The following is a 13,255-nucleotide window of genomic DNA, read 5'->3' as shown; positions in this document are numbered from 1 at the left end:
ACAAACCCCTCAAGGTGATGTTTCAATGCCACAGGAACTGGAAACACTGTCAGTAGTCAAAGGCAACACAAGTGTGGATGGACACAGGGACCTGCTGCTCCTGCCAGGCTAAGGCTATGTTGGGAAATGAGGCCAGAACGAGGGCAGTGCAAGATAGAGAACGCTGTTCTGCTGTCAAGGAAATGCTAGAAAAGCAGGACTTGATCGCTTGGAGAGCAGGAGAGCCGAGCTGCAGCCCTAGGCCCGCGGGGGACTGGGGTCGGCGGGCAAGTTCACCCGGGGAAGGCGAGAGGGGACAGAAGGACACGGTGCAACGCGGTACTATCCCTTGTCCCTGCTGCTTCCATCGAAATATTAACAATTTCTTTGCAGGCGGTGGGGAAGCAGTTTGTTCTCATTTTATTTTTCCTTCCTCCGGTATCTTCCTTTACCTTCCTGCCAGGAATTATTTATTTTTTTAAATTAATAATTTGAAGAAGTGGCGGACGGACAGCGGGAGGCAGCGCGCAGGCAGCGGGCGGCAGCCGGAGCGGTGCCCGGGCGCGGGGCGGCTCCGCGGGGCGGTGCGGGGGGCGCGGGGCCCCGCCCGGCTGCTCCGCCCGGCGTGCGCGGGGGCAGCGCCGCGCATCCCCGGCTGGCGGGCGGCTCCGCTCCGCTCGCCTCCGCTCGGCTCCGCGGGGCTGCGACGCCATGGAGGCGGTGGACCAGGTACGCGGAGCCCCGCGGGCGGGATGCGGGGAGGTCGGGAGCGGGAGAGCGCGGAGCGGGCGCGGTGCTGACCCCCTCCCTGTCTCTGCCCGCAGCTCGCCTCCGCGGGCACTTTCCGCGTGGTGAAGGAGCCGCTGGCCTTCCTCAGGGTGCTCGAGTGGGTGAGTCCCGGGTGGGGAGGACGGGGTGTCGGGCAGCGCTCCGGCCGCGGGTGGGCTGGTCAGGGTGGCGGGGGCTGTCACCAAAGTGCGCGCCCGGCGCTGCGCCCCGCGGAACAGGTGGGAGCTGGGCTGGGACGGCGGCAGGGGCTGCGGACAGGGGACACGGGGCTGGGGGCGAGGGGGTGAGCCTGGGGACGCTAATCCCACAGCGATGTGGCAGGAGGAGTGGGCTGCGGGCTGTGTTTGTGGATGCCCCCCGTCATCCTTGTGCTGGATGTAAAAGATTTAAAAAAAAAAAGGGGGGGGGGGGGACGCGTGGAGAAAATCCTCATTATGCATTTAGCAAACTTGTCTCTGGGCCGAACGGGGAAGGAAGCAGATAATTGGTTTGCGGAGCAATGTCACTGTTTGTTGCTCTGATGCTCATTCGTAGTGAAGTCTGCAGGTCAAATGACATTCATCGCCAGTAGGTCTGCGGGAGGAGAGAGCCTCTCTGAACGAAAGTTCAGAACATGTCATGGAGGATTAATCACATTCCCCTAACGCTGACTGGCTGGGGAATTATGTAAGATGCATATTTTGGGGGGCGCATCCGCGTGCGGGTGCTTTTATCCACATGTTCGCACCCGCCACGCGCAGCCTGGCCGCGGGGTGTTTGCAGGGGGGTGTTTTGGGGTGCTGGGGGCAGCTACTTGCCCGAGACCCAGCCCCTGCTCACCTCATCAGCAGCTCCTCTTCCCCCATGGGTGCCTCAAAGCATCAGGTCCCATGCAGCTGGATGATGGGGATGCGATGGTGCCGTGGGCTTGAGACGAGGTGGCCCTACAACAAGGTGACCTGCATGTGGAGGATGGACAAGGTCCCTTGCCTTCCTCACCCAGAGCTCACAAACCCACCCAGCGCTGCTGCTCCTGCCTGGAGGTGAAGTCAGGGCATCCAGGGGTTAACTCCCAGACGCTGGGCTGAGGGTGTTTTAACCACTCTGCAGAGCTCCCTGTGAAGCAGAATGGGGGGAAAAAGCTGTTTCTATGGCAAACAGCTGCTGGGAGCATGGTCTTTTGACTGACTACCCGGTGAAGTGATGTGTGGGGTGGTTGGGAAGGGCTCAGGGCCAGGGGGTGCAGGCTCTGCCTGTCAAGGAAACTGTTCCCCCGGTGCATTGGTGTCCTCAGGACAGTGAGTGGGAACTCTTCTCTTGGCAGTTTCCTTGGTCTGTAACTTCTTCCAACAGCTGAATATAAAAGCTGCCTTTGTCGTGGTTGAAAACCTGTTTGTATGTATATAAATGCACATGCGGATGTATGTAAACAGAGCTCTTCTGACAGAGCTCAGGTGTATCAATCCCTGGCAAAAAGGCAATGCTGGAAAAGGGTGCAGAGTGTGTTAACATTTGAGACGGTGTGAGAATTTACTTTTTCCCCTTTTGACATTTATGTGTGAGCAAAATTATGCACAAGTTAGTGCACAGTATCTCAGAATGTGAAGGACCTTTTTATTATTATTATTATTTTAATATACTTGAAAGGCTTTCTGTATTACCCAAATTCCAGCTCTATTCACTTTATCTTGTTGCTCCCATCTTCCTTCTCCTCTCACCATGCCTGCCAACTGCTACCCACCTCTCTCTACCATCTCCGGTCTCAACTAAGTGTTCATCTTTCCCTCAAAATCAATTTTTCAGCCTAATTATAACTTTAAACTTGAAAAAAAAAAAAAGACCAAATGCTCCAGCCAATTCTGGGGCCTCTTCCACATTCCCCGGCTGCTTTGCAGTCCTCGGTGCACTTGATCAGAACAGTCAAATTACACTGCTAATTGCTGGATTTACAGCTGTTTCATTTTGGGTGTTAAATGATGTGAGTGGAGTTTTTTATGCAAAAAGTGCTGGTGACAGTGGAATTTACTAAACCCGCTCTTGTTAACTCTGATGAATTATTTTTGAGCTTTACAGTAATCACCTGTCAGAGGGTGTGACTGGCATCGTGCGAGTGATGTGGCAGCTGAATAACAACACCCAGTTTTACAGAGTTTTAGGATTTCAGAAAGCAAGGTGAGAAAAGCAAGCAGGTAGGGCACAGAGGTGGGGAAAGCCCTTTCTGCAATCTAAGAAGGAAAAAGCTGGCGTTAATCCTCTGCTGTTTGTGTACTGTAGCCCCATATGCTACTCATGGCACCTCTTAACACCTCCCACTTAAGTCCTAGATTGCATCTGCAAAGAAATAAAGTTCATAGCCCAGCTGGTGACACAGTGGTTCTGGGCGTTGGGTGCCTCTTGTGCTTGCAGGGCAGCTTTGTGGTGTTGCAACACAGATGGCAGAGGTGGGGGCGTTCCTCAGAAGGGTGGAGATGGTGTACACCAAAAATGCCCTCGGTTGGTCCAGGTAGTCCAGCCTTGAGTTTGCATTCCTGTCTTTTGGGCAATTTGGGTCGGCCCATGGTGGTTCAGAGGTCAGTGTGTCTTGGTTAATAAACCTCTCGTACAATGGTGCTGCTGAAATTGGTGTACACACAAGTGGAAATATTTTCAAGTCTGGAGACAACTAAGGTGGGCGTGGGTTTCTAAGGTGTGAAACTGTAATTGTTGCAGAAACAACCTATAGGTGTGCAAATTCTGGTTTACCAGTAGTCTGGCTCAGACATAGACCTCTGTCTCGAGGAGCAGGGACTTCATCTGACCTTCAATCTTCTACTTTGACTATCACCTTACACCCAGAGAGAAGATGCTGACATAAGACTGATTCTTCTGAATATTCACAGTGCCGCGTTATGTTTTCATTTGTATTTCCCATGTACTTTGGAATCTTATTTTCAGACAAGAAATTGCATTTAGAAGCTATTAAGAGGCGACATTGGCTCAGAACCAGAAAAGGTTAAGAGAAAGAAGAAAAAAAAAGTGACTTGTAGCAATTGAGCAAAAGTTGCATTTTTTGAACTCTACCTTGTTAATATGTTGTGTACTTGGAGTATGTATGTTGGTCACAAATCTGTGCTTGGAAATCTGTGCCCATCTGTACAAGATAGGCCCTGGGTGTTTCCAGCTTTGAGTCAACTCTGATTCATGGCATGTGCTAGGGGCAGGAAAAAGTTACACAGAAGCTGTGTTTGTTCTTGCTCCTCTTTATTCCCTTGGCGTTACTCCACAGATCTTTGCATGAGAAGTGGGTATGTTTCTGAAGCTTATTTCTCATGATAATCTACCATGACACTACAACTAGTTGCAATGTCACAAACGCTATTACAACTTCACTTGAGAAACTACTCTCCTGCATACACACCTGACAATAATGAATAAAGAAAGACAAAAGAGAAGAAATATGTTCATTTGTCTCCCTGGATTAATTTCAGTCCTGTGGATCTCTGGATGTGTTTAGACTGCTTTTATTGGGGTCTGCAAGAAGTGAGTAAAATAAGGAGGTTTGTCATTTGTGGTGTATGGGCTTCACGGTTGTTGCCTCTCTGGAGTCCTACAAAAAGCAAATGAAGTGAAAAGCAGAGTTCTGCACATCACAATGTGAAGTGTGTATGAACTACCTCATGTATAATGGGGTGGTTACCTGCAAAATATTTTGTATAAAAATAGAAATTTTGTATCACTAGGCTGAGGCTTTTAATTACTTCTTCTTGCTTGCTGTGATTTTTGCCACAATTTTTCCTCTGCAAACACAAACCAACCTGACATTTGTCCAGTTTCCGTGTAAATTAACAGAAGCTGCAGTGCTGCACGCAACACCTTTTTGTGTAACCCTCAATAAATAGCGGAGATGCAGAAGCTGTAAGCTGGGAGATACTGTGATTGCCTTGTTATCTGCAGGTTGTTGTTTTAAAATACCATGCAACAAGGTCCCTGCTCTGCCAGCTTACAGCCCTGTCTAGGCTGGTATGGGCAAAGCTGGAGGGGTGTTTTGGGTACAAAAACCATTTAAGTGGCTCTGTCTGAGCTGGTGCTGCTTGTATCAGGGCAGTTGTTGAGTCCTTTATGTTGTAGGATGAATCTTGCGGACACTGGGGCTTTTCTTGGTAGGACAACTTGGAACTGGACATTAGGGTCTTTAATGAACCCAAATGTGTCTGAGGAGTTGTATTAATTCTTATGTTTGTGCAGAAAAAAATACATTCCAGGCCTTGCAGGACAGCAGATCATCACTGCTCATGAGCATCTTCATGGGATGTGCCAAAGATTTCCAAAGCAGTGCAGGGCATTTGGACAACAAATCCCCATTCATCTCTAGTGCAAGTTGGACACAGGCAGTTTCAAAAATCTGTGTGCGCATGGACCAAACTGACCTCGCTTTGCATCCTTGCCTTCATGATATGATCATTTGGCGAGCCAGGAAAAAGGCCAGGCTGTTGCCAGCCTGGCAAGAGTCAAGCTTGCTCTGATTGTGTCGCTTCTGCAAGGGTTAGCAACCCTTGCCTTGCAAACAGATGTGTATGTGGAAGGCAAAGGGAATCTGAATCTTGAAAGACTGATAATAAGTCTTGTCTTTTGTCCTAACTCTGATTGCTCATCTGGCCATGAAGCGCTTTTGTTGGATTATATTTGCATGCATATGAATGGACATAAGTAGCTGCATGCTTTCAAGTGTGTCCTAGAAAAGCCTAGATTTCTTGAGATACTGAAAATAAATGAAAAAAAAAAAAAAGGTAATGCTTGCATGAGGCATGTGTGATTAGCAGTTTACTCTGTATAGTGTATTATGAGCCTGAGATATTTTAGAGTTGCTTGAGGCTCTTCATCACGTTTGCTTGTACTTGTTTCATTTTTGCTTAACCAGAAGGCAGCTGTGTACTCTGGCATGGGCAGAGGCTTTAGGTGATGGAGCAGGGTAACCTTGCTGAAGCTTAATGCTCCTCATAGATGCAGGGCTGGAATAGCTGAGTGTTTTATCTTCTCTAATCCTCATATTGAAAGAAAAGCCTTAATAAAAATAATATTTCTTTCTGCCTGCTGGTGTTGCTTATGCAATGCCAGGATCAGATGCTGCGTTTAGTGTTGGGTCCATCCATCTTGATGTGTAAGATACACAAACACATGTGAAAAATGTATTGTCAGGTTTTTTTGGTGTCTGCCTTGGGATGTAGGTACCTAGCTGTTCTTGAAAACCTGATCTCAGTTCCTGCCTCAAAGGTCTTGTATATGTAGTGTCAGGTCAATAAAACATTCCGCCTAGTCAAAAAGTGTAAATCAATTTCAATGGTATTTTAATATTAGAAAGGTAATTACCATGTAACTAACCCTCCTCTGTAAGCTGTCATTAATTGGATGATTCTGTATAGGCAGCTTAGTAGAATGCATGCAAAATACACTGCAGTTCCATACAGACAAAAATTGCCACAGTGAAACAACGGGATGTCAATGTCAAAGAGACCTGAGCCCTGCGAACAGGCTGTTTCGGTCCTTGTCATTGGACATACGACTTGTGAACTTATTGGTGACCTGCAGGCAGAGAACTCTGTTGGACAAGTTATTTTTGTTGGGAAGAAACGGGATGTGGATTTTGCTGTTAGATATCAGGCTCTGTTGTGTGTGATGGGGAAGATCTGAAAAGTTTTTGTAGTCTCGCTGAAGAGAGATGTGAAAGCCATATGTCATTGTCACTGGGACTGGGACAAGGGCAGCAGAAGCAGTAACGCTGCCTATGTGGTATTTTACCTTCTGGTCTTAAAGTCTCAGCTTCTGGGAGTCTTGTGATTCTGAAACCTTTGGCTTTGATAGACCATATGCTTTTAGATCAGGTTAGCAGAAGAAAGAAAGAATTCCTGAGGACTGAAAACCCAGAACACAAGGGAAAGAGCAGAAAATCCGTCTTGTGATCGCATGGTTTTACACAGACTGCAAAGAGCTGGCTGTTCTGCACTCTGTTCACATGCGTGTTTATCTGTGCGCATATCTTATTGAAAACTAAGAACTGTGCTAATCTTGTTCCATCAAAAAGTTGCTGTTAAAATGGTATAAATGCTGGTACAGACAAGGAGGGAAGGAGAAAAGGTCAGCAATGCCTGACCACGTTGCAAATAAATGACATCTTTCATCTGAAAAGTGCTTACCATTTTCCATTTAGGTTCACGTTGTGATCGTGAGAGAGTTGATTTTAAAAGGTCACCTAACAAGTTATTTAAATTCTGATGATTCTCAAGTGGCCCAGAGTGGGACTGGTGTGAGTTATGTAGAATCAGCACTTGAGATACAGTGCTCCAGGAGGCAGGAGTTTTTGGAGTTATGTAGTGCTCCTATGGAAATCCCTGGCTGAAACTATTAAAATCTCCTTGTGGTAAGCCACCTTTTTGATGACAGAATCTGCTGGCGTTATCTGAATGTGGCTGTTCGAAGCATTAGGAATAGAAGATGAGGAGAGAAGCTCATTAATGCTAAATTTGATTATATATGCAAACCAGGTTTCTATGAAAGGAAGAACAAAAATGATCTGACTTTCAAACTAGCAAGAAGATGCATGGAGATAGAGGGTTGTGCCATTAGACATACACGGTTAAACTCTTCTTGCCAATTTTTGAGGGAGATATTTCAATCATTACTCCTGTAAATCAGCATTTGCATAATTGCAGCCCCGGGTAAAGGCCCAGCATGTTGACATCTCTGGATTCAAATGTTGCAGTTTGGGGAAGACAGGCTTGGAGGTACTTATGGTAAAACCCTTTTATCATTTGGATCCTGTGGTCCCTGAGTTAACCTGGATTCAGGGCACTACGGGTGATCCCAAGGGGCAGGAGACCTTCTGGTCCATGGCTGAAGTCTCTGCTCTGCTCTGGGAGAGAAGACTTTCTCCTCCTGACGTGGGAGAAGGGGAGAGGCAAAAGCAGATAATGCTGGGCTCTGCACAGGGCTGGTGATGGAAGACAAAGAGCTCCAGCCACTCCTCTGCAGGTGCAGCTTTCTCTTCTGGCACCAAATAAAAGCATTAAGTAGTATTATAGTCCTGGAGTGGTCCTGGGGTGCAGTATGGAAACCAGCACTTGGACATCTGTCTGGCTGTCCAGCCCAGCAACTGGCCAGAGGGGTCTTAATGGCTTTTACTCTCAGAGGGGATCTGCAAAGTGCTGTAAAGAACACTATGGAAAGGAACATACAGTGTGGAGGTGCTGCTTTTAAGGTGTTTGTTCGAAGTGGTGTATGTACTGCAAAGTGTGACATAGTTGCTAAGGTGACAGCTTGCTTGCTTTTTTGGCAAAAGCAAAAGAATACTGAATATAGGCAAACTGTAAGCTTTTGCTTTGTTTAATTTGCACAGTTTTATCTTTTGGCCATTGTAGAGACTACTTGGGTTTTTCTTTGGAAGCAGTGTTTTCCCATTCAGAATGCTTCACTCAGTGAGAAGAGCTAATATTGCTCCCCTTCCTTAAGGAAATGCTTAAATCACATAAAATGATGGGAGTTTCAATTTTTATAATTGTAGATACAAATTATGGCATTAAAGGGGTTTGGCAATAGCATTCAGTCAAGTAAATATTCTCTGAGAACCTTTTATATAAACAAAAAATATTAGGTGTTGCCTCAGCAGCCTGTGCATGCAGGCACATCCACGGGTGCACAACCCAGAAGATTTTTGCATGTGCTAGTCGTAGTCATTTGCAAACCACTCGAACCTCGTCTGAAATGCATGGTGAGATGGGAATTCCTGTGGGTCACACTCAGAGGTTGGATGTAGTGAGAGGGAGCAGAGTCCAGACAGGGAGTCTCGCACCGGGCAGCTCCGTCACTGCCACAGCTGAGTATTTTCATAATGCTGCTGGGGGAGAAGGATCAGCAGAGGATTAGACTGACGTGGCCTCTGAAGAGAGGGGGTTTTCCAGATGAGCAGCCATCTGTGGCATGAGGCAGTGTTATGGTCCTCAGTGTGGAGAGGAAAGCAGAAAGGTCTCATGAGCCTAGTGCCAACTTGGGTCCTTAAAGCAGTGGGGTATGTGCACAACCCAGGAAAATTGGCCAAGAAAAGCTGAAGTAATGTGCTCATCGCCCTTTATTGTTTTACCTTTCATTTCTTTGGGATGTTCTAATGGATAGATGTGTTTCTCTGAACAAGCTGTTCTGTCTGTGCCTTTTCCAAAATGCCTTAGCATCTGGGGAGAAGGCTGTGTTAGAGGCAGGGCCTGCTGGAGCTGCTGAACTGAATCTGTGGGGAGTAAAAAGTGCTGGAGCTTGGGATGAAGCTGAGGGATGCTCTGTGGGCTCCCGTTCCCACAGAAGCGCTGGTGCAAATGCCCCAGCCCTGATTTGTTTGTACCATCACAAGGCAGAAATTAGCGTGTGTATTTTCAGAGTGGTCAGAGATTACGACACCCTGCACAGAGCGCTTTTGTTGGGGGACTGGGGGTGTCTCTTTGCTAAGAAGACCCCAACAAGCATCCCAGGTACTGAGGTGTCCCAGACAGCAGCAGGGAGAGTCTCCTGCTTCTCCTTGTTAAGGAAGCGGGTGAAAAACTGTCAAACAGGAAGATTCCAATGAAGTGTTATACATTTTCAGATGGGACGTGTACAGCCCCAGACCCACTGCCAGAAATAAATCTGATTTGACTGTCTTGTGAAACTCCTGACCTGTCAACTTGATCTTTATTCCATGAGAAATACCAGAGCCTCCTGCAAACAACCTGACTTGAATATTCACTAGAAGTGCTGAAGGACCTGAAGTATTGGGGATGAAATTCTGCCCAGAAGATCTCTGAAAGAAATGCTACCTAACATTAGCAAATTCATGGGTACATCAGGAGTTAATTTATAGTAACAGTACTTCAGTAGCTATTTGGCTTTCAAAAGGAAGTTTGTTATGTCTGTCCTCAGTCTTTACTTCTCCTGATGTTAATGCTTTGCCCTCCTGTGTTATTTCTCAGGTGATGCAAATCCAATGTATCTTTGGCTGTGGTACCCCAAATAATGCTATATAAGTAGCAATATCTGCCTTGCCAGGTTCTTGAAAAACAAGGATACAACTGGCTTCTTGGTTCATCCTCCCTGATACAGGCTGTATTATGGCCTATGGCTGCCTTCAGTGTCCAAGTCAAAATACCCCCAGATGCCAGGAAATATCTTACAGTTATTTAACAAGCAAACTTGAGCTTTGGTTGAAGTGTTTTCAGAATATTCTTCTCCCCGGCTGTGTGCTGGAGGTATGCTTGAAGCAAAACTAAACAAGTCCCCCATCTGTGTGCAAGTTTAAAAACACATAGTTCTTCCCCCTGCTACTCCTCCGGCAGAGGCTGTGTTGCACACAGAAAAGCACTGCTCCTTATCAGTTTTTTACCCAATTTAGAACAACCTTCGGATGGCAAGAGTGGTGCCTGTGAGCGGTTGAATGCAGCAAGGTCACAGCTCCCCGTTGGGGCTGTAAGGAGGAATGATGCCCATGGGTGTATAACATGCCCAGCCCAAAGGGGTTAGGCTTGATACTAGAAATTGGCTTATTACTGCAGAATATGTATATTGCAATAATTATCCTGTGGAGTTGAGCAGTTTCTCCAAGTGCTTTTTTAGAGACTGTGCTTCAAAACCAAAGCAAGTGTGGGATTCCCCCCAGTGCCAAATCCAGCAGCTGATAGATCCGGCAGAGCTCTCCTGATTGCCATCTCCAAGGGCAGTCAGCGTGCTGGAGTGGAATTAGGTCCCAGTTTGAAAGAACATGCTTGCCAAAAAATTAAACAATGGATGCCTTCCTGTTTAATTTTAACATTTTAATTAAATTCTTTGCTGCTGCATGCCTTTGATCTCAGTGAGCTGATATACATGGTGTTTGCTGTTGTGTTTTAGCAGCGTTTTGTTCTAATCTTGCACATAGATGCGAGGATGTGTTCGAGTATGGATAAAAATGCAGAAGCTGCATGCTGCCAAGTACTGAGTGCATTGCAAACTGACTTTTCCAACTGGTGACCTAAGGCATGCGGACAGAGGGATTATTCATGAGTATGGCTCAATAGAGATTCTTTCTGAACTTATTCTCTCCCCATTTTTAATCTACTTCTGTGAATGGTGCTGCAAGAAGAGTTTTCTTGATGGAATTACTCATTGAGGGGGTTAAGGCCAGGAGTTAGGATTTTACTGCAAAACAGAATCAGTTTCAAGTGGGATGATTAATAAAGTTTGATTCCTCAGTCGGAGAGCAGAAGCAACGGTGTCTGGCTTTGACTGGGCACATCTATTGATTAGTGCCATCCCAGTGCCGGTTTGAGAGCATTTGTTAGGCTTCAGCTTTCTACACAGCTGTGCAAAATATGGGTACTGAGCAGCATGTAGCCAAGCAATACCGTTGCAGCTGATTTCTGAATGTGTAGAAAAGTCTTCAAATAAAGACATGGTTACTCATTTTCCATGTGCTGTTGGTGGCTGGGCTTTGATTGTGGTGGGAGGAGGTGAGCAGGGAGCGTGTGATGCTTTTATGGCATGGAAAGGTATTAAGAGTAAGCTCCCTCATGTTTTATAGCCTGGGGCAGGTGACTGAGGAGCGTGTGGAGTATTTGTCCTTTGCAATTTGGGCTGTACCTAAATGCCAGGGTAGCAGCCATCATCACTACATCAAAGAGTCATTGGTAAAGCTGGTTTGAAATAAAGAATTTCATTTCCTTGGGGGGAAAAAAATCATGTTTTATCTAAATTTCCATTGGAAACTTTGGTATTCTGGTGAGATTGTGAATGAAGAAATATTTTTCCCAGAAACTACAATAGTTCAGCTCAAAATATTTCTGTAGAGAAACAGTGGTCATGTCATATTCTCCTTCTCTCCACACCCCACTGCAATGCCACAGGCTCTCTCCTCATGAAGATGCATCGGTGATGGATCACATTAACGGTGTAGTTGGGCTGTGAAGCCTGATTTACAGAGCAGGGGTAGCATGACGGACCAACCCAAACTCCTTGGAGGCAATGCAATGGTGTTCCCAGTGTGGATATCACAAGTCCTTAGCACTGGGACTTGCAAAGAAGAGTCAACATGTTTTTGAGAAATGATGACTTTTTTGGAAAAAGATGAGTGAGTCTAAAATGCAGGAAGTGGTTTTGATGGAAGATTTTCACCTGACTTTTAAGACAGTGTGTGCATATTGGTGTTTTGGTTTATGGTTATATTGTGTTCCTAGCCCTTTTCTTGGTCAAACGTGGAGTTTTTCAGAGCTGCGCAGAGGTAGTACAGTCTGTTTAGAAGAGAATCAGCAAGCCGGGTTCATCAGCCTCCTGGGTTTGCTGCCCCCTTTGTTTGCCGCGTTGGCTCCGTGGGCTGTGCCCTTGCAGCCTGTCACCCGTGGCAGGCGGCTCTGCGGGGACAGTGCCCGTTCCAGCACAAAATCTGTGCCTGCCCAGATTGCGAGGCCCTGGCAGGCAGCAGGAGCTGGCGTCGCGGTGGGCTGACATATGCAGGGGACGCTGGGTTCGCCGCGCAGCAGAACGGCTCCTGCCACTGCCCAGGTTACGGCATTCACGGGAAGGGACAATGCTGTGAAAAGGAGCTCCTTGTCTGCGGTCCTCTGTGCCCCGGTGGCACTCCCTGCTGTGGGGACTAAGTGCTGTCACTCTTTTCTATTTTTGTTTGTTTTGTTTTGTGTGTGGTTTTTAAAAAAAAATAATTTTTTTTTTCCTTTTTTTTGTCCTTTCCATTGTTGTTTTCACAGTAGAATCACAGCAACAGGAGTCTGAGACAGGGCCCATGTCTCATGGCAGAATTGATCCAGCACAGCTTGCATTGCTGAGGAGTTAAATAGAAAAGCTCTTTCTGCCGTATAACTCACCATGGTGTAGTTCACTCATTTTTTAAAAATAGTTTTCCATCTTTTGGCTTAGGTGCTCATTAGCGCTGGCCACCCATGGGTGCAGCGTTTGTAGTTAATGCAGCTGAAGAGGCTCTGACAGAGCTAATAAATATTTTTTGCACATCTTAGTCCCCCAAAAGTAGTGACTCAGCAATGATCAACCATCTCTCGTGGGAGAAACAGTTCCCATCTATTCCCAACTTGCAATAAAACCCGTGTGTCACTGGCCTGCTGGGAGGCAGGGCTCGAGTACCCCACATCTGTATTACTTCTGCACAGAGAGATTGCTAAGCATGTCCTGGTGGAAGGACAAGAGTACTCTTGCTTGGTTTTAAAGAGATTTTTTTTTCCTAGGGATTTTTACACTTCACCCCGTGATGCGCTTTGGGATGCATTCAGCTTTTGCTTCTGAATAGGGCTCCAGATGATGGAAATAAATTATCATAAATTAGAATAGATTGCACTCTTCAGCATCTCTACATCTGTCATTATGTTTCTTTAACAGTTCAGTTTAACATTTATACACACTCTGACAGCAGCTACTGGTGTGTATGCTATAAATATTGGCTTGAAGAAGACATTAATGGAGTTTAGGTAAACGTTTGATGCTGCTGAGATTCTGTTCCATATGGTGATACGCA

The 13,255-nt window shown here is 46.3% G+C and overlaps 1 protein-coding gene across 1 annotated transcript in view; it reads left to right on the top strand.

Annotated features, from left to right (window-relative positions):
• Nucleotides 1–587: 587 nt before the first annotated feature.
• The window catches only part of SYNPR (synaptoporin), a 104,282-nt gene continuing 91,614 nt past the window's right edge, over nucleotides 588–13,255 (top strand). The window contains exons 1-2 of the mRNA XM_082059673.1: nucleotides 588–708; nucleotides 804–869. Of these exons, the coding sequence (XP_081915799.1) occupies nucleotides 691–708; nucleotides 804–869 (84 nt within the window). The 5' untranslated portion in view covers nucleotides 588–690. The remainder of the gene's footprint in view (nucleotides 709–803; nucleotides 870–13,255) is intronic.

Source organism: Streptopelia decaocto (assembly GCF_964273445.1).
Source record: "Streptopelia decaocto genome assembly, chromosome: 8".
NCBI lineage: Eukaryota > Metazoa > Chordata > Aves > Columbiformes > Columbidae > Streptopelia > Streptopelia decaocto.
This window is presented reverse-complemented; position numbering and strand designations above follow the sequence as displayed.